The sequence below is a fragment of the Chlorocebus sabaeus genome, chromosome 24 (assembly GCF_047675955.1).
Source record: "Chlorocebus sabaeus isolate Y175 chromosome 24, mChlSab1.0.hap1, whole genome shotgun sequence".
Classification (NCBI taxonomy): Eukaryota; Metazoa; Chordata; class Mammalia; order Primates; family Cercopithecidae; genus Chlorocebus; species Chlorocebus sabaeus.
The window spans coordinates 68,256,605-68,278,737 of NC_132927.1; the positions used below are offsets into that span (position 1 = coordinate 68,256,605).

General features: G+C 40.1%; 1 protein-coding gene and 1 pseudogene across 2 annotated transcripts in view; one reads left to right on the plus strand and one right to left on the minus strand.

Moving 5' to 3' along the window:
• Positions 1-1,697: 1,697 nt before the first annotated feature.
• Positions 1,698-2,510, plus strand: LOC103229562 (peptidyl-prolyl cis-trans isomerase A pseudogene; annotated as a pseudogene).
• A 9,688-nt stretch (positions 2,511-12,198) lies between these two features.
• Positions 12,199-22,133, minus strand: part of TRIP11 (thyroid hormone receptor interactor 11) — a 70,280-nt gene continuing 60,345 nt past the window's right edge. For both annotated transcript variants that reach the window (XM_007987627.3, XM_007987625.3), the window contains exons 18-21: positions 21,301-21,415; positions 20,763-20,879; positions 18,845-18,989; positions 12,199-16,131 (exon numbers count right to left, since the gene is read on the minus strand). In XM_007987627.3, the coding sequence (XP_007985818.3) occupies positions 15,911-16,131; positions 18,845-18,989; positions 20,763-20,879; positions 21,301-21,415 (598 nt within the window). In that variant the 3' untranslated portion in view covers positions 12,199-15,910. The remainder of the gene's footprint in view (positions 16,132-18,844; positions 18,990-20,762; positions 20,880-21,300; positions 21,416-22,133) is intronic.

Here is a 22,133-nt window from a genome sequence, read left to right on the forward strand (position 1 = left end):
TGTAGGAGGGACAGGATCTCATAGCTTGAATGTTTGGTCTTGAAGACAGTTAAGACTGTCTTAAAACCGAGGTTTCAAATGACAGAGTGCAACAGCGTCATCTGAGAGCTTGTTAAAATGAATAAACTAGGCCTTACATCCTGAGATTAAAGGGGTGGGGGGGAAGGAATCTGCATTTTACAAACACCCCAGGTGATTCTGATGAGAAAATTGTTACTTTCTCAGCAGCTCCGAATGATTTTTAAGCAACAGGTTCTCCCAACACAAGCCTTCCCGGTAAGTATTCTTGCCTAAAAGTATTGGACCTGAATTTAATCGAGCTTCTAGAAGGGCAACATCAAGCTGAACTTTCTGCCATGCTGGAAATGTTCTGTGTCTGCCCTGTCCAATGTGGCAGTGACTAACCACGTGTGCCCACTGAGAACTTGAAATGCGGCCAGTGCAAATTTTTTGTTTCGTTTAACTAATTTAAGTTTACTTTTTTTTTTTTTTTTTTTGATATGGAGTTTCGCTCTTGTCATCCAGGCTGGAGTGCAATGGCAAAATCCCGGCTCACTGCAACCTTTGCCTCCCAGGTTCAAGTGATTCTCCTGCCTCAGCCTCCCAAGTAGGTGGGCATTACAGGCGCCCACCACCATGCCCAGCTAATTTCTGTATTTTTAGTAGAGACGGGGTTTCACTATGGTGTCTAGGCTGGTCTCGAACTCCTGACCTCAAGTGATCTGCCTGTCTCAGCCTCCCAAAGTGCTGGGATTACAGGCGTGAGTCACTGCTCCCAGCCTAAGTTGACATTTAAATAACCACATGTGGCTGGTGGCTCTCATATCACCCAGCATGGCTCTAGATCTGACATGACTGCCAGTTTGCAAGAAGTATAGAGAATAGAGGAAAAAATTAAAAGACCCCTGAGGAAGAAACAATAGCAAAAAAGAATTCAAAAAGGGAGGGAGGGTGTAAAGAAATAGAAAGGAGGGGAAAAGCCTGTGTCAGTCAGGACTTGTCCAGGAAAAAAAAATAGCCTGTACTAGGTAGTTCGGCAGAGGAATTGAACACAGGGAACTAGTTTCAAAAGAGTAGAAAGAGCTGAAATGCCAAATGGAATGTTGAGGCAACCCAGAGCTATGCTCCCTCAGGAAGCCACTACCTCCCCTAGAGCTAGAAGCACTAAGGAAGAGGAGATGATGCGACCAGAACCCAGGAGTGGGGGCCACCTACAAGAATTGCATCAGGTGGAGGCTGCTAGAGGGCTGGAGAAGCCATCACTGTCAGAGGCAGAGGCTGGGAGAAATGCCCTGGCTTTTCCCTCCTCTCATCCTTTGAGTCTCCTATGTGTACTTCCCATTGAGTTGGCTGAACTCAATGGGAAGCCATTGGCAAAGAAGCTTGAGAAGAGAAATGTGCAGGATACCAGCAGAGCAAGGAGGAGACAGGACAGTGAATAGATCCAAGAGCAGAGGCAAATGACTGGTGCAGAAACAGAATAAGCAAATGCAACATTTGCATTGTGTTTGGGTCCTGATTTGTATTAACCAAGTGTGTGTAAAGACACACCTTCGATATAATGAGAGAATCTGAATATAGACTAGGTGTTAGAGAATAAAGAATTGTTGTTATTTTGTAATATCTCATAATTTCTAACGTGTCTTTATCACTTAGAAAGGCCTACTAAATTAATGGAGGATAAATGAAATGAGAGCAGCAAAATCGTGTTAACTATGAAAGCTGGAATATGGGTTCATGGACGTGTATTAACTCTTCCTTCGACTTTTCTGTTTGGGAAGAATTATGTACCAATTTAAAAATGAGTTTCAATAGATTTTTTTCCACTTTATCATGTGTGATAAAAGTCTGACTTTCAGCTTTTTGCAGATGCTGCTGCCGAGGAAAATCCTGTACTACTAGCCATGGTCAACCCCATCGTGTTCTTCGACATTGCCGTCGACGGCGAGCCCTTGGGCCGCGTCTCCTTTGAGCTGTTTGCAGACAAGGTTCCAAAGACAGCAGAAAATTTTCATGCTCTGAGCACTGGAGAGAAAGGATTTGGTTATAAGGGTTCCTGCTTTCACAGAATTATTCCAGGGTGTATGTGTCAGGGTGGTGACTTCACACGCCATAGCACTGGTGGCAAGTCTATCTATGGGGAGAATTTTGAAGATGAGAACTTCATCCTAAAGCATACAGGTCCTGGCATCTTGTCCATGGCAAATGCTGGACCCAACACAAATGGTTCCCAGTTTGTCATCTGCACTGCGAAGACTGAGTGCTTGGATGGCAAGCATGTGGTCTTTGGCAAAGTGAAAGAAGGTATGAATATTGTGGAGGCCATGGAGCGCTTTGGGTCCAGGAACGGCAAGACCAGCAAGAAGATCACCGTTGCTGACTGTGGACAACTCGAATAAGTTTGACTTGTGTTTTATCTTAACCACCAGACCATTCCTTCTGTAGCTCAGGAGAGCACCCTCCACGCCATTTGCTTACAGTATCCTAGAATCTTTGTGCTCTCAGTGCGGTTCCCTTTGGGGTCCATGTTTTCCTTGTTCTCTCTCATGCCTAGCTGGATTGCAGAGTTGAGTTAAGTTTATGATTATGAAATAAAAACTAAATAACAATTTAAAAAAAAAGTCTGACTTTCTTTTTTCCCCCTCTTCCTTGACCCGTTCTCCTTTCCTTCAGGATACCTGTGAAAACCATCAGTAATACTTACAGGCACGGTGAGTTTTTACCATTATCCACCTTAATCTACGGATAGGATCTCTTAATTACTCGTGGGACTCCTCTAAGGAACATTCTGTTCTAAAATCTCAAATCTAAAGTTGCATTGGAAGTTGGTTTAGGATGAGAAATTATGACAGCAAAAGTATGATAATTCGAATTAGACTTTTTTGAGTCTACGATGAGACAATAGTCTTTTTTTTTTTTTTTTTTTTTTTTTTGAGACGGAGTCTCGCTCTGTAGCCCAGGCTGGAGTGCAGTGGCCAGATCTCAGCTCACTGCAAGCTCCGCCTCCCGGGTTCACGCCATTCTCCCGCCTCAGCCTCCCGAGTAGCTGGGACTACAGGCGCCCGCCACCTCGCCCGGCTAGTTTTTTGTATTTCTTAGTAGAGACGGGGTTTCACCGTGTTAGCCAGGATGGTCTCGATCTCCTGACCTCGTGATCCACCCGTCTCGGCCTCCCAAAGTGCTGGGATTACAGGCTTGAGCCACCGCGCCCGGCCGAGACAATAGTCTTGAAACACAGACTTTGCTGGAAGAAACGTTTTCTAAGGTCAGAGCGTAGAGAAATTTTATGATATCAGAACAGCTTTTCTGTGCCCAGGAAAATAAATGTGGGGGAGAAGTCAGGAAGTAGAGAGGATCAGAGGATGAAAGCAGAGTAAGAAACTACCTGGGCTCAACCCAGGAGGTGAGGGTTGAGACTGTAGGATCATGTAAGAGCCCCAGATAAGCTGAAGGAGAAGTGGAGAACACCTGGGCTCCACTTCCCTGCAGCATCCAACTTAGAACCAAAAGAATGGGATTAGTGGTGAGAGGAGCCTCGGGCGATGGCTGGGTGACGCCATCGTCCTACTGCCCTGTGCTTTGCACATGACAGGTGCACAAGTTCCTGCACCCCTCTGGGGCAGTGGTGGACACTGATCAAATAGCAGTTCACTTCAGGGCAAAGAGAATGCAAAGTACAGAGACCCCAGCCAGGTCACAACCACAGAAGTTAGAACAGGGTCCAGGATCCGTCAGGAGACCCCCACACCCTAACTGGCCCAAAGCCATGTAAACTTCTCAGTGTATACCGATGGGATGTCAGATTTCAATAATATTCCTGTACCAGGCCAGATACGGTGGCTTACACCTGTAGTCCTAGCACTTTGGGAGGCCTAGTCAGAAGGACTGCACGGGCCTAGGAGTTTGAGGCTATGGTAAACTATGATTGCACCATTGCACTCCAGCCTACGTGACACAGACCTTGTCTCTAAGAGAAAAAAAATATATGTATAAGTAATTTTAAACAGTTGGTCTTAATTTAAATTATAGGTTGGGCACAGTGGCTCACACCTGTAATCCAAGCACTTTGGGAGGCCAAGATGGGCGGATCATTTGAGCTCAGGAGTTCGAGACCAGCCTGGACAACATGGAGAAACCCTGTCTCTACCAAAAATACAAAAAATTATCCAGGTGTGGTGGCGTGTGTCTGTGGTCCCAGCTACTTGGGAGAATGAGGTGGGAGAATTGCTTGAGCCCAGGAGACAGAGGCTGCAGTGAGCCGAGATGACACCACTGCACTCCAGCCTGGGCAACAGAGTGAAACCCCCCATCTCAAAAATAAATAAATAAATTATAAAGGCATTTTTCTTTTTTTGACCCATGAAGTCCTACATATCATTTACATCTCCAACAAAGGTATTAAAATATATAGTAATTTTTAAAAATCTACTTATGCAAAGAGTATGACTAGAAAGAAAAGTTTTTGTACACACATGAAAATTTCTCATGATTTAGTCTTTGAGCCACTGTAGGTTTGGTAGATAATCAGTGTCACTTAAACTTATCTCAAACATTATTCCATTTTGAAAAATGAATGAAAGTACTCAACATAGTTAAGGTGGATTAATTTACATATAGTTGGGTTTCATTTATAGTTCTGAGTTTTGAGAAAATCTGAATGAATTGAAAATAAATGGAGAATTTTTTCTTTCTTTCTCTTTTTTTTTTAATGGATGGGGTGTTGCCCCATGTTGCCCAGGCTGGAGTGCAGTGGCTATTCAGAGGTGCCATGATAGCATACTACCATAGCTTGAACTTCTGGTCTCAAGTTATCCTGCCTCAGCCTCCTAAGTAGCTGGAACTACAGGTGCACACCACCATGCCTGTCTTCTTTTCCCATTTGACTTACATGTATTTAGACTATCAGACCGTGCTTTTTTTTTTTTTTTTTTCCAATAAGCTGTGAATCTAGGTTTCTCAGTTTTGTTGGCTATTTTTTTTTTTTTTTTGAGACAGAGTCTTGCTCTGTCGCCCAGGCTGGAGTGCAGTGGCGCAATCTCAGCTCACTGCAAGCTCCGTCTCCCAGGTTCAGGCGATTCTCCTGCCTCAGCCTCCGGAGTAGCTGGGACTACAGGTGCCCGCCACCACACCCGGCTGATTTTTGTATTTTTAGTAGAGATGGGGTTTCACGAGGTTAGCCAGGCTAGTCTCGAGCTCCCGACCTCCAGTGATCCACCTACCTCAGCCTCCCAAAGTGCTGAGATTATAGGCGTGAGCCACCTCGCCCGGCCTTTTTCTGGTTTTTGATTTCTTAGACATAAACAGTTTTTAAGCCATGCTATATAGATGATGCTAGCATGGGTCCCTCTAGACTCTAATCTTTAGGCTAGTGTTTTGCAACTTTTAAGAAGACAGATCAAATGGCACCTCTCCTATGAGATTATTAGAGACCTCCAAAGTTGGATCTCCCAATTTTTTTTCCCACAATATCTTGACTCTGCCTCCATTTTATAACACATTTTGTAATGCTCTCTTTCAGTAAACAGTGAATTCCTCAAAAGCACTAACAGTCCTTTTCACCATTATAACTATGTGCACAGCCTGACATGTACTCATTAATATCTGCTGAATAAAGACTAATTTTTTCCTAGTAGCTGTTATATCCTAATGAAATTACTTCAGCAAGTATTATCACTATATTGTAATATTTGGGTATTTTATTAAATATAAATCACATGAACAGTGTAGAACAAGCGTGTCTGGTCCCTGGCATGTGGCCCAGGATGGCTCTGAATGTGGCCCAACACAAATTCATAAACTTTCTTAAAATATGATTTTTTGTGTTTTTTTTTTTTTTTTTTTTAGCTCATCAGCTATCAATAGTGTATCTTATGTGTGACTGACGACAATTCTTCCACTGTGGCCAGGGAAGCCTAAAGATTGGACACCCCTGGTGTAGAGAGTCTTTATCCAGCATATCTCAAGAATTAGACAATAGAGGAATTCTGTTTTCCTAGATCGAATTTTGAATTAATTTTGTAATAAATAATTGTGATCTAAATTGCCCATCTAAAGCTTAAATGATGTGTGTGTGTATGTGTGTGTATGTGTGTGTATACACATGAGCTGAACATGTAGCCTTCTCCCAACAGCATGGTCCCATGATCACTTTTAAGGGAATGTTCAAGAAGTAATTGACCCTTTGGCTAATTTTTCTCAGGAGCAACAACTCATATCACTAATGATCAAAACAAAATTTTTGTTTTTGACAAATGTCACCAAATACCTAGATAGACTGATAGATTACTGCTTTAATAACCTAGGGGGCATGTTTTACAGTCTGCTGTGGAAACAAGAGTAGCTCTGACAGTTTGGCTATGGGGTAACTTCTTTCCTCCTTTGTGAAATGGGATCATAATACCAGCCTCACAGGTATGTTTTTGTTTTTTAAAAATATATACAAAATGTTTATTTTAGCTTTATTTGTACTGTCAAAAACTTAAACCAAACTGAAGGTCCACCTGGAAAGGAATAGTTGAATACAATTGCTACACTCCTGAAAAACAAAACCAAACCAAAACAAACCCCAAAACATTCCTAAGAGTTCAGGAACAGGAGAGACAGACATCATTTGATCATCTACATTGTCCTAAAAAGAATAACAAGATTTGTTACTCCTATTTGCTTCTTATGGTAGTTTTAAGATGTTATGTAAAAATCCTTTCAAAATTTTAAAAAAGGAAGTAGGTGGGGGCCCAAGGTGAAACAAGAGTTGATAAGCTTGGGGTCGGGCGCGGTGGCTCACGCCTGTAATCCCAGCACTCTGGGAAACTGAGGCGGGCGGATCACCTGAGGTCGGGAGTTGGCAACCAGCCCGACCAACATGGAGAAACCCCATCTCTACTAAAAACGCAAAATTAGCCGGGTGTGGTGGCGCATGCCTGTAATCCCAGCTACTCGGGAGGCTGAGGCGGGAGAATCGCTTGAACCCGGGAGGCGGAGGTTGCAGTGAGCCGAGATCGTGCTGTTGCACTCTAGCCTGGGCAACAAGAGTAAAACTCCAAAAAAAAAAAAAAAGAAAAAGAAAAAGAAAAAAAGAAAAAGAAAAGAGTTGATAAGCTTGAATGGATAATTGTTAAGACCGGTGATGAGTACATGGAATCACTATGTTACTCACTCTACTTTCATGTCTATGTTCAAAGTTTGAAGCAAAAGTATTTTTTAAATTCTTTAGAAAATGTGGCATCCTGTTTGATTGAAAATACGGCACCTGATTTGATAAAGCTAGGGAATGAGTACGCAAGTGTTAATATCTTACTCGGTGTTCTTTAGACATACTTTCCTTTAATACTTCATATTTACAATTGCTGCTTTCAAGTTTTTGTGGGTTAAATCCAACTTCCAGGCCCACACAGTTTCTTTCGACTGCTTTTTTCCTGAGTATGGGCCTCACTTTCTTCTTTGTCTTACTCATAATTTCTGGTTAAAAACTAGACGATTTATAAAGTATTGATTCTGACATAGTTTGATTTTTTTTAAAGCTTGATTGAATGTAACTGCAGAATCTGCCTCCCACACAAAAGAATGAGGCTGCTGATGTCTCTGCTTAGTTTTACAGTCTTTTTATCTTTTTGTCTGGCTTCCCAGGGGTCGCTCCTGCAGAGCTGCGCTGGTTAAACACCTGGAGCCTCAGAGGGCTTCCCTGCACCGCGGATGGATCTGAGTGTAGGTTCAGCAGCTCACTCAAAGGCCAATCTCATGCTGGTCTAGGCTTTTCCGTCCCATCGGGCTCTCTCAAGTCTCAACCGTGGACCTTCTATGCATCTCTGTTTCAGGATGTCCGCTTTAAATTTCTGCTGACCACTTGCCCTATCTGGAATCGCAATCTCAGGCTAGCAAAACAGAGTTTTCTCCATTTGTTTCCTTCCAAGTTCACCACTTTTAATTGACATCATGGGTCCTGCACCACCCCACCTCCACCATTGTTCACCACCTCGGGCAACAAAGCTGCTGGCTTTCATACCAGCTCAGGGCTAGAAAAGCCAGGAGGTTTGAGGGGTGACGGAAGCCCCAGGTAGGAAGGCCACAGATTCCAGGTTCCCACCCAAAGCTCTAGAAGCTTTTCAAAAATAACTCAATTTCTTGTCTGCCTTTGGTCAATTTCCAGAGCTCCCAAATGGTTGGTTTTGACAATTTTAGTTTTATACTTGTTTCTTGCAAGGAGAATTGGCTGACCTCTTCACACCACCACAGTCGGATGTCCCTCCTAATGTCCAATTGTCTCCTCGTAAATGTTTTAAACATTTGACACATACACATGCATACACACAAATTAAAGCATGACATCAGGGCCGGGCACGGTGGCACACGCCTGTAATCCCAGCACTTTGGAAGGCCGAGGCGGGCGGATTACCTGTCAGGAGCTCGAAACCAGCCTGGCCAACATAGTGAAACCCCGTCTCTACTAAAAATACAAAAATTAGCCAGGTATGGTGGCGCACATCTGTAATCCCAGCTACTCGAGAGGCTGAGGCAGGAGAATCATTTGAACCCAGGAGGCAGAGGTTGCAGTGAGCCAAGATCGCGCCACTGCACTCCAGCCTGGGCAACAGAGTGAGACTCCGTCTCAAACAAACAAACAAACAAAAAAACATCGAGGTAAAATTTCTTTTCAGCAAGTAACACTGGTGTCTAAAGCGGGGGGAGTGGAAAGACTCAGAAGAAAAGTCTTAATTCCTCAAGTAGCAATTTTATGAAGGATTGATTTTTACGATCATCATATTTTCTTTTTTTTTTTTTTTTTTTTTTTGAGGCGGAGTTTCGCTCTGTCGCCCAGGCTGGAGTGCAGTGGCCGGATCTCAGCTCACTGCAAGCTCCGCCTCCCGGGTTCACGCCATTCTCCTGCCTCAAGACTCCCGAGTAGCTGGGACTACAGGCGCCCGCCACCTCACCCGGCTAGATTTTTGTATTTTTTAGTAGAGACGGGGTTTCACCGGGTTAGCCAGGATGGTCTTGATCTCCTGACCTCGTGATCCGCCCGTCTCGGCCTCCCAAAGTGCTGGGATTACAGGCTTGAGCCACCGCGCCCGGCCACGATCATCATATTTTCAACACAGAAGCTACAGTTGCCAAGTGCAATGCTGACGAGAGCAGTACAGGTTGAATGTCGACAGGTGAGACTGCCCTCGGAGTACGTGTGCATGTGGCATGGAAACGCTTTAGGGAGAAGACTTTAAAATGATTCCAAAAAATTTCAAAAACTAAGCAGTCCATATAAATTTTCAAAAATAAAACTTACCTCATTAGATCTTGTAAGTTCATCACCACCACCATCTTTTTACTCTGAGAGTGTCTGAATACATCTTTAGTAAAGTGATCCTTTAGTAAAGGGATTTACGTGTTGACTCACAGATCTTTAAATACATCTAAACAGATGAAGAGGAAACCAGAAGCAAATATATATTTTCTAATTCTTAGAAAAATCATGTCTCCCTTCACCATCTGGAGGTGGGAAACTTGTCCTTTGGGAAATGTATGAATTTCGAGTACAGTACGTTCCCATTTACACTAAGGGCTTGAGACTGACTCATTGTGAGAGAAAAACTCACAATGAGTAGATCCTTCAACATCTAAGTGCCTTGCATTTTCCAGGAAGAAATGATGTATCTTACATTTTTAAGAGTCCACGGACACTTACAAGACAACTTTACCAAACTCTTAAGTTAGCAGTCAAATGTTTTCAAATCATTGAGATTTAATTTTTAAGGTAAAAAATAATTCAGTGAAGTCAAAGAATGTTAGAGCTGAAAAGACTACTCTTGTAAAAAGTCACAGCTGAAAATTATCACAGTTAAAATATCACTACAGTGCAAATTATTACTCTCTTAACCCCAGAAAGGCTAAAAAGACTGATATACAGGAAGATTCCATTTTAGGAGCTAAGACAAAAACCAACTAAAGGTTCAAATATTTGCCCTAAGTGATCCATTTTTAAAACATTTTTAAACAGTAACATTTTTGAATTTTTTTTATCTTCAAGACAAATATTGTTATAATTATAGTGGATTATTAATTTACTGGATGTACTAAATTATGACAATAACATGCTATAAAACCCTCAGCTATATCATTATTCACATGACCTAAGTCCCAAAGGCAGGAAAACAAGTTTCTGATTAGGGACATTTTGTCTTCCAGTAGAATTGGTTAGGGCAAGAACCATTAGGCTTTTATCTGACATTTCATTTCCTAGCTTGCTTCCTTCCTAAGTGCTCAAATGTTTCTTTCAAGATGTGCTGAATAACCACTCCCCCTCCTCCCATCAGTCTTCCAGGCCCAACTCAGGGCCCCTAGTGCTTGGCATGAGCCCCCCGAGCGTTTCTCGTACTTCTTTAGTAATCTGGACATGCATCTGTCTCTCCCACCTGTGAATTTCTCAAGCCCCAAGCCCTACTCCCCTTGTTTTTAGCAGATAAGCTTCCTTTCAACTGCAGAGAAAAATTCCCGCAACTTCCCCCACCCAAATCCGCCCGCACCTACATCTCCCCTCTCTTCCATAGTGCCAGCCCCGATAAAGGGGTCCTTCCCATCTAAGGCCAATCCCTTCAAAACTGTTCTCCGGTCCTGTTTCCCTTTCTCAGGAACTCTTCGCTCTATACTCTCTTCAGCCTCTCCATCTAATCGTGTCCTCACCATAAGCATTTACCATAAGTTCGAGTCTCTCAGCTTTTAACAACTCTCCTACCGCCCCCACTCTCCTCTCCTACTCACGCCCTCTTCCCCTTCTGCAATGTGGTTTCTCAGCAGAGTTGCTTACAAACACTGTCTCCACTTGCTCCCCGCCCACTCAACAATGAGGCTTTGTTCCTACCACTCCATCTACACGGCTCTAGTCAAAGGCAACAACCACCTTCTGGTCCTTGAGTCCGCACAGGCTTCTTAAAACTTACCTCTCCATTGGGAGGCCGAAACGGGTGGATCACGGGGTCAGGAGATCGAGACCATCCTGGCTAACACGGTGAAACCCCGTCTCTACTAAAAAATACAAAAAACTAGCCGGGCGAGGTGGCGGGCGCCTGTAGTCCCAGCTACTCGGGAGGCTGAGGCAGGAGAATGGCGTGAACCCGGGAGGCAGAGCTTGCAGTGAGCCGAGATCGCGCCCCTGCACTCCAGCCTGGGCGACAGTGCGAGACTCCGTCTCAAAACAAAAGCAAAACAAAACAAAACAAAAACAACAAAAAAAACCTTACCTCTCCAGCCCTCACAGCAGCAGGCACTTCATTCACTGACCTCTCCTTACCTTTCGGAAAGAACTCCTGGCTTCATTAACTCCCTGACATTCTTATCTACCCATCGACAGTGATAAACTTTGAACATCTGTATAGAATTTTGGACTTTAGAAGGCATTTCCACAAGTGGCACATTTATTCGCTTAATAAACATTGTGAATGAATGTGTCATTTGATCCTAACAACCCCATGGGGTTTACTAGGTAGGTGTCGGCTCATTTCAGAGATGAGAAAAATAAGACCCACAGTCAAGGTAATTCTGACAGGCCACACAGAAAGAGTCAAAATCAGTACTCCAATCATGCTGTCAACTTTAAAAGCCATGATCCTTCCAGTATTGCCATCATATGAACCACTAGAAGCACTCAAGATCCACAGCTAAGCAAAAATGAAGACATACTGATTATCTTGCAAAAGGACCAGAGGCCAATGATGTACAATACCCTCTGAAGGAAAAAAAAAAAGGCTGGTTAAAACCTCTCAGATCCTCTTTTAATCTTTTTTTTGAGACAGAGTCTCGCTCTATCACCCAGGCTGGAGTGCAATGGCGCGACTTCGGCTCAATGCAACCCCCACCTCCCAGGTTCAAGCAATTCTTCTACCTCAGCCTCCTGAGTAGCTGGGATTACAGGCATGTGCCACCATGCCTGGCTAATTTTTGTATTTTTGTTGAGACGAGGTTATGCTTGAGATTATGTGTGAAAACAGAAGTTTTGAGATTATGTATGAAAACAGGATTTTCAAATCCTGTTTTCATACATAATCTCAAGCATCTTATAAATTGCATAAATTGTTCATGCTTAAAATTTCCAAGGCTCAAACAGTATCCTAATAGCAGACATCCGGTGAATAAAGACATTAGCTTCAGTAGTTCATCAACTACTGCTACAAACAACATGTGTAAGTCATTTCTAAAGAAAAAGTCAGCAGCTGTTTGCTAAAAATTTTTTTATTGTGAATGAAGACATTGCCAACTTACATATATCATTTTTATTTGGAGTATTTTTTTTGCCTTGCAGTGCTCCTGAGAAATTCAAAAATGCATTAACTTTAGCTCTATAAATAACACAACCTAATATTAAGGTTGTGTTGGAAATTTCCCACATTTAGATATTTCCCTAAAAATCAAAAGACAATTTAAGTTGTTTTACATAGAGAAACCTTAATAAGTATTTAACTTTTTAATAAATTAAAAAGTAAAGACTGGCAAATAATCACAAATATCAGAACATTAAAGCAGCATTTTTTTCCATAGGAATATATAAAATAAGTATCATCTATACCTACTTGATATTTACAAAACTTAAAGATAAATTTTTGTGGATGGAAGATGTTTTAAATACTTCGATATGTGGAAAACTTCATTGTCTTTAAAAATCAGGTTCAAATGCTTTTAAGTGTGACACATAATAGTGTATCCTAAAAAATGCTCATCACTCTCCTGTCCCTGAAGACACAGCTCTTCCCCCATTGACTGGATAAATATTTTGATAGTTTCTGTACTCTTTTCAATGAACCATTAAGAGGTTAAAAGAAACCTAACGCTTTATTTGGGGAGATATTGGATGTTTTAATTGGCTAGTTGGAAAGAAGCCATTCCTTTTTTCCTACGGTTTTGTTGCTTAGTTTTGTTTCATTTTTTAAAAATCAAAAATGACAGGAATGAAAATTCAAACAATTTGATCCAGTATTATGCTAAAACTAAATTCAGTAGTTGGATGAATTTTCTACTACAGTATAGAGGTTGAAAACCATTAGGAATGTGGTAAAAAAATCTATGGCAGCGAAGGTGGAATTCAACCACAAATTCTACTGAGTGAATAGAGAAATAAACAGAAAAATTACTGTAGTTAAAATATTGCAGTTAAACGCACTGTTAGCAATGTCCTGTGCCAACATTAGAATTATATGCTTCATCACTGTCTGGTTACTAAGACGGTTCAGTGAGCAGGTGGTTCATCTCTGACACAACTAAGTTTCAGAAAACTCGATGACTTATATCTGGTTTCGATCAACGAACACTTAGTATACATACCAGTCAGCTATAGTTTCAATGGCACAATGAAAACATTAGGTACTGCAGTTTTTTTTTTGTTTTTTTTTTTTTTTTGAGACGGAGTCTCGCTCTGTCGCTCAGGCTGGAGTACAGTGGAGTGGTGGCTTACTGCAACCTCCACTTCCCAGGGTCAAGCGATTCTCCTGCCTCAGCCTCCAGAGTAGCTGCGATTACAGGTGCCTGCCACCATGCCCAGCTAATTTTTGTATTTTTAGTAGAGATGGGGTTTTACCATGTTGGCCAGGCTGGTCTTGAACTCCTGACCTCAGGTGATCCACTCGCCTCGGCCTCCCAAAGTTCTGGGATTACAGGTGTGAGCCACCGTGCCCGGCCAGTATTATAGCTTTAGGACAAGGTCACATACTTATTTAAATAGCAACCATTTAATATCATGCTCTGTGATGTTTAGCTATGCAATCCACCCACAACAGCTTTTAAACTTATGTTAAATTCTGGGATGAGAGGGGGACAACTTGTTTTGGTCAGAGAGGGAAATACTCAAAAATATCACAAAAGGCATTTCAAATATGATGACATAGTACTTAAATACCAACCATGCATCTCTTTTTCAAATTAAAAGAGAACATTTTTTTACATATTCTATTTCTTAAAAATAAAGGACCATGTGTCTTTTTTTTTTAGCTTAGAAAGTAGTATTTCATTTCTCCACACTGAAATGAAACTTCAATGGCAAGCAGCAAATAATGTAGGATAGTCAGTGAAAGTATCTTTGTTAGGAGCATATAAAAACCAAGGAGTAATAACTCACAGAGAAATAATAACAGGCAAAAACCAAGAAGAGGCAGTTTGACAGTTCTAATATAGAACTTGTATGACAACTTCCTTTAAAGTATAGTAAATAAAGAATGGCAATATAAATTAGTGATCTAAGGAGATACAAGACATTCTGAAGCAGCATTCTCAGTTACTTCATTTTTCAGAAAAACAAGTTTCACCCATCAACATGGAATTAAGACTTCTTGTCTTCCAAATACATTAGAAAGTACAGTTAATCACAGTAAAACTTGCAAATAACCAAATCCAGTTCTGGCCTCAGCCAGGACTATTCACATATTTGAATTTGTTTTATTTTCATCCTTCCTTGTTATACAAATGTTTCTATTTTAAAAGCATATAGAAATTTACAAAATTTGCAAGAAATATCTTTTTAAATGTACAACTTCAACAACTAATAAAAATATGAACATCCAGATACAGTTAAGTTTCAAGTTGGGATTTTTTTAAATAATGGGTTTATGAAAAATTAAAGAAATACTTTAAGTTTCAAACATCTGGGTACTGGTGCTATCAAAGTGATTTCACTGCCCTCAGTGGCCACCGTGATGAGAACAGTTGACTCTCGGATTGCTGTACCTCATATGTCAACACTGCTGACGGAGGCAGGAAGTGGCATACTCAGTGATATTGCTAATTATACTTATGTAGACGCAGCTGTATGGTTTAACGCTTATATGAAAGTTGTATGAATTTGTGTAAAGAAACATTTAGTTTTAAGATGGTATCTTTAAACAGATAGCTTAGCTGCTAAAACTAAGTGATATACCTGCACTATATGCTCAACAATAAAAAGGAACAAACTAATGATACATCCAAAACCTTGGATGGATCTCAAGGTGATTATGCTGAGTGAAAAAAAGCCAGTCTCAAGAGGTTCTATACTGATTCCATTTATATAACATTCTCAAAATAACAAAATGACTGAGATGGAGAACAGTTGGTGGTTGTCAGGGATTAAGGAGAGAGGGCCAGGGAGAGAGGTGGCAATGATTATGACAGGGCAACATGGGGGATGCTTGTAATGGAAGTCTTCTGTGTCTTGCCTGTGGTGGTAGTCACATGAATCTACACACAGGGCCAGGTGCAGTGGCTCATGCCTGTAATCCCAGCACTTTGAGAGGCCGAGGTGGGAGGATCACTCAAGCCCAGGAGTTCGAGGGCAGCCTGGCGACATAGTGAGACCCCATCTCTATTTAAAACAAACAAAAAAAGAATCTACACACATGATAATATTGCACAGGACCAAATACATACTTCACCTCAGGGTACCTATCACCTTCCAGTGACAATCTTGTTGGCCTGTCTCCACAAAGTCCTCTAAAGATGATCAATATATGCTTCAAATCAACTTTCGGCACTATGCAGAGAAGCCAATACTAGTATTTTTTTATCCTTCATTAAAAAAAAAACCAAAAAAAACAACTCTCTTGATAAACCACAATCTCTAGCTTAAATGAGCTTGGAAATCATAGAAGGAAATAAAAAGCTGCCATACAGGTACTAGTACTTTTGTCTGTCTGTATTTTTGTAAATTAAGGTAATAGATAAATTAAATGTTCCTAGCTTAAATTAGGTCAAATCAAAAGGAATAAAGCAGATTATATAGCAAACACTTGCTCCTGACACCTGCAGTTTCTAAAAGCATTAGGAATATTTTTATTAAATTCAGAGAAAGCATAACTGTGAACCAATACATGACTTTTTCCCAAAGGCCACTTTGTGATAAAGTACATACATATAGTGTTCATGGTTTCTTTAAAGTGCTAGATTGTCTCTGGCTGAGAATCATCTATTGCTTTAAAAGGTCTTTCAGCACAACCCCAGCGCTGCTGTCAGGCAACGCCGGTAAAGGTGTAAATGTGGGCAAAACATCTGAGATGGGTTTGAGAAGAAGGTGCCCGGGCCCACCCGGTCCAAGTCCAGCTGGGTTAATAAGAGGCACAGCTGCCGAGCGAGGAGCCAAAAACGGATTTACATCTGTTCTTCTACCAGACCTGGATTCCGCTGTATCTAAAGAATAAAATATGGATTTAGTCTCCTATCTTGCAAAAAGAAGTCAAAATGAAATAACTCTCTGAATATAATAGCATGAAGAAAGTTATCTATGTAATATTGTTAAATTGATTAACAGATAAATAAAAATAATCAATGTATCACTTATCAACTTAAAAATTCTTCCTTGACAGTAATAACACTGATATTCAGCATATCTTTTTGGACTGTTCTTAATTCAAAATGAAAACACAGCCAGGCGCAGTGGCTCACGCCTGTAATCCCAGCACTTTGGGAGGCTGAGGTGGGCAGATCACCTGAGGTCAGGAGTTTGAGACCAGCCTGGCCAACATAATGAAACACCATCTCTACTAAAAATACAAAATAAAAAATTAGCTGGGTGTGGTGGCAGGTGCCTGTAATCCCAGCTACTTGGGAGGCTGAGGCTGGAGAATCGCTTGAACCTAGGAGGCAGAGGTTGCAGTGACTGGAGATTGCACCATTGCACTCCAGACTGGGCAACAAGAGCAAAGCTCCATCTCAAAAACAAAAAATTAAAATTAAAAAAAAAAAAATGGAAGCACAAATAGGCCTCAATTCCTAAATACAAATACTAATCTGTATGGCTAAAATCTGACTAATGTTCACTCTTGGTATTTCAAAACATTTTCTGATAAAAAACCAATGCTATACATGACAGGAGGATGAAAGAAGATAAGGAATAAGAGGAATGAATAGGGAAAGAAAAGGCAAGAGAAGAGTATTCGTATGCTTATCTAATACTTTATTAAACACATTAAAACTCTTGTTTTATACTTAAATACCAGTTATGTAACTGATGAACTTCATTTACCATAATAACAGCTTTTTAAATGGTGTCATCTATGTTGCAAGGCAAACTCTTTACTTACCCACCTGAATAATGAAGGATTTGAGGAGTTACATTTTCCCCAAATAATTACAATAAAGAAAAACAAACCCATATTACAATAACAGTTCAGAAGAAAAAACAATATATACATACCTTACCTGATCATGTTTTAGGCGGTCAAAGGTTTGAAAACAATCTTGATTAGATTATTTTTCTGTGACGTTGGGCTAATACAATTCCTTTTTATTGGAATAGGTAAATTCCTAATGTTTTAGTGGACAGATTCTGCTTTAATACCCAACACCACTAACAGCTTCAATGGTAAGAGACAAGCAATCCTTTGAAGGCACCCACTTCAGCAATGGGAAACTCAAATAAAAAGACCTCCTAAAGCAAAGAAAGCACTAAGACAAATTCATCAAATCTGCTTATCATTGAGCACTCTTAGGGTTCCCAAGCTGTACTTTCCTGTGAATGACAACTTTCCAAACTCTGGGCAAGCTTCTGGTGTCACCTAGTGAGCTCTGACACACTTCCAAATTCAGGATTAAAGACTAAGCTTGCTTTGTTCATGCAATGCCTATATCAACCCAAACCATCACTAGCTTTTGTATCCTATCAATGCAAATCAAGCTGGGCATGGACTTAATCAAATAAAAGGGAAAGGTAGGAAAGAGAAAGAAAAGGGAGAGAAAAGAAGGGGAAGGGAGGGAGAGAAAGGGATAAGAAAGAAGAAGGGAAGAAAAGGGGAAGGAAGGGTGGGAAAAGAAGGGGAAAGGAGGAAGGGAAGAGAGGGAGGGAAAGAGCCTGCCACAACGAATTTGGGAATCTATTTCAAGATGCTACCACCTAGTGTAACAAGAAAAACTGTTTTCAGTATAGTCTACATCTCTTATATAAAGTTATGTCTTTTCACTAAACTTAGCAGTCAAAACTACTATCTAAAGGGCTGATAAATTTTACTACTTTCCCTTCCTATACAAGTCCAGAAAAATAGAAATATTTATCTAAACGACAGAAGTTTTCAAAATTTCAGAATATAAATTCTTTATTATTTTATCCAAATTTAAGCACTGATGTGTGATATAAATGAGTATATAACATATACCTTTACAGTCCAATTAGTAAACATGTTAGTCTATATTAAAATATGAAGATTTCAGAAAATAGCTCTTTCAATAAAGAATTTGTTTATTGTCCAACAGATTATAATTCAATTTCAATTTGATAAATTTTCCTGCATGCCAGTATACACGATATGAACATAAATAAAACCCTTACAATTTAGTGGAACAGAAAAATATGTACACATGTTAACAATCACCAACCATCCACTCTAGGCAGATCTTTCAACATAAAAGAGTGATTTCTACATTCTTGGAGTCTCAGTCAGTTTGTTAAACTGCGCTTATACACATTAACATGCCTATGTTTGGTTACTGAGTGTAGCACTTAAATTTTCAAAGGAGAAAAACCCTTCTCAAACTATATACACACATCTAACTTGGATTAGCAAGAAACACCATTAGTGAGAAAGGAAAGCAGGTGGCCAAGAAAGATGTAACCAGTTCCCCATTACTTCCAGAGGAATAATTCAAAGCTGGTTAGGCAGACAGAGTATTATTATTCGGATATACAAAGGGAGGATATTTCTTACCATTTAAATTAATCTAAGTCAGTTAAATATCAGATTGCTACAAGAATATATGAAGCAAAAGTCTGATGCCTTATTGGAATTCTGGAAGTCCTCATTACACATTTTCAAAAACACTAAACATTTAGTTAATATCACTGTGAAACATAATCATACATTAAACATTCAATTTTTAAATTACAGAAAAATTAAATCTCTAGTTTTACCTTTAAAACTTTCTGGTGCATTTGTATCTCGTTTTCTTCTTCCTGGTGAATCCAGAGGTTTCATATTATGAACAGAAAGCTTTGGTGGTGGAATGGATGGATGAGATTCTGTTTCTAGAAATTTAACAAAAAGTTCTGAAAAAGACTAAGAAAAAATATTTTGGTTATATTAGGCTAGATAATTAAGTTATATTCACTACAACTAAGGACATGTACCAGCTTTTCTAATTAAATATTAAAAACTAATCATGCCATTTAAATAATTTCTTTACAAATCGGCTTTGTGAACAATTGAAAATACTAGCATTTTATTTTTATTTTTATTTTTTTTGAGACAGAGTCTCACTCTGTCGCCCAGGCTGGAGTGCAATGGCGCTATCTCGGCTCACTGCAAGCTCTGCCTCCCAGGTTCAAGTGATTCTCCTGCCTCAGCCTCCTGAGTAGCTGGGATTACAGGTGGGTGCCACCATGCCCAGCTAATTTTTGTATTTTTAGCAGAGACGGGGTTTCATCATGTTGGTCAGGCTGGTCTCAAACTCCTGACTTTGTGATCCGCACACGTTGGCTTCCCAAAGTGCTGGGATTACAGGTGTGAGCCACCACACCCAGCCTAAAATACTAGTACTTTACATAGATGATCATCATTACAAAAATTTAACAATTTAATCAATAGTCTTTGATGGTAACACTCACTTCTAGCACCTCATGGTCAGAATTAGCCAACTGATAATACTTATTTTTCTTGCCATCAATGAATAGCACTTAATGAATCTGATCATTTTAATAACTATTAACACAAACATAAAAAATTAAATGAAAGGAAAACATACATTAGACATAATTTTCTAGTTAGGTCCAACCAATGAATATAACAGCAAAAGATCACCAATAACATTATCAGATGAAAACAATGTAGTGTAGACCTTTCCTTTAAATTAAATTTTATGCCAGCCAAGTAAAATGGGTTTTATCTTTAACCAGCTCTGGGTAAGTCACCTATCCTTCATGTCCTCTTTATTAAAAAACTAAGAGAGGCCGGGTGTAGTGGCTCACACCTGTAACCCCAGCACTTTGGGAGGCCGAGGTGGGCAGATCACTAGGTCAGGAGTTCAAGACCAGCCTGGCCAACATGGTGAAACCCAGTCTCCATTAAAAATACAAAAATTAGCTGGGCGTGCTTGCTGGTGGGCACTTGTAATCCCAGCTACTCGGGAGACTGAGGCAGGAGAATTGCTTGAACCCAAGAGGCCGAGGCTGCAGTGAGCCGAGATCATGCCACTGCACTCCAGCCTGGTCGATAGAGCAAGACTCTGTCTCAAAACAAATAAACAAACAAAAAAACTAAGAGAAAGAAACTCCACATTCTAACTCATAATGCTACTCAACTCAATTAATATTCATCTAGCGCCTACAACATACCAGGCACTGTGTTTTCATGTTTATTAACTGCCTCCTCCTTTGAGAATCTAAGTTTTATGAGGGCAGGCGCCTTGTCTATCCAGTTTGCAGCTGCATCCTCAATGCTTAGAACAGTCTAGTTCACAGCAGGTACTCAGTAAGTATTTACTGGCTCAATGATTTGGAACATATATACACAAATAAAACAAATCCTCTATCTTGCTATCATAATTTAGTAGCAAGACTGCCTATGGCAGCATGATCAAGTACAAAGGAAAAGTTAATATCGTGAAAAATAAAAGCACCATACAAAGTTAAAATAAAACCTATATGCAATAAAATTATGAAAACTGGCTTGTTATCCTTAAGCTTAATCACCTCTCTGGAACTCAGTTTCTGCAACTTCAAAATAAAAGGGTTGTATAAAATAATTTAAAAAAGAAATCTGATTCTTTGCAAGTGAATGTAATATACAGTCATTTCACTATTCACCTTAAGCAAGAATAAAATTGGTTCTTACACTATTAAGCACAGATTGCTGATTTGGTCTCAAAGGTGTGTTGGGAACACTTTTTGATCCTCCTCCAAGCCACCCAGTCATCCACCTGGTAACACCGCCCTGATCATCATGAAACAACTGAAAGATTATTTTAAAATAGACAAATATTATCAGTACAAGAAAAAAAAACAAGGACCAGTTTTACATAATTTCTGATAGTTGTAAAGCATGCTCTTCAAGTCCTAGTAAATGTTTCCTACTGATAGAGGCTACAAATACAATAAAATGCCATCCCAAGCACCATCTCAAATGAAAGTTTGAGGATATTTCAACATTTCAGCAACCTGATATGAGAAGCGGTTTGTAAGTTACAAAACATTTAAACTATTATCATACATATTGAACAAATCAGCCTCTTCAATGTTGTATGAAGTAATTCCATTTCCACACTGAGAAAATTACACTCAGTAAAAGTTACATAGAGTAAAAGGAAGTAATTGTCTACAAAGCCACTATCTGGGTTATGAATGTGTTCAGATGGCTTTCATCATCCAGTCACCTGCTCCATCTCCTCCCTTCTGACGCCCAGGATGCTCCCCATCAACCGTAACACTTCATGACGCTGATTTTTCGGTGTGTGGAAATGACCAATGAAGAGGTTTCTCATTAGGACTCTGAAAATAAAGGCCGAAACAGCTCAAGTGAACTCAACATTAAGTGCACCCAAACACTAAACATAGAAATATTTAATTATATTAAACAATTAAGTATTTACTTATTAAAAAAGTCTAAACAAAATATTTTAAAGTGTCTTTAAAAAATCTTGACAAGTCTAATATTTCAAACAAAATAAAATAAAAAAAGAATATTTCAAACATCCCAAAATGTATTTTTTTTTTTTTTCTCGCTCTGTCGCCCAAGCTGGGGTGCAGTGGCCAGATCTCAGCTCACTGCATTTACACCATTCTCCTGCCTCAGCCTCCTGAGTAGCTGGGACTACAGGCGCCCGCCACCTCACCTGGCTAGTTTTTTTTTTTTTTTTTTTTTGTATTTTATAGTAGAGACGGGGTTTCACCGTGCACCATGTTAGCCAGGATGGTCTCGATCTCCTGACTTCGTGATCCGCCCGTCTCGGCCTCCCAAAGTGCTGGGATTACAGGCTTGAGCCACTGGGCCCGGCCGATGTATACCTTTTAAAACCTCACTTACTAGCCACCCACTTTCTTCAACCCAATAACTGACTGAGGTGGTGCCTCCTTAGTAATTCCAAGCGCCTGACTGGGCCAATGTTCACCTGAAGCAGAAACTTAAATGGTGATGACTGTTGTGTTTAATGTTATGCTTATATTTCCCCATCCAAATTTATTAAAAATTTACTAATAATATATACAT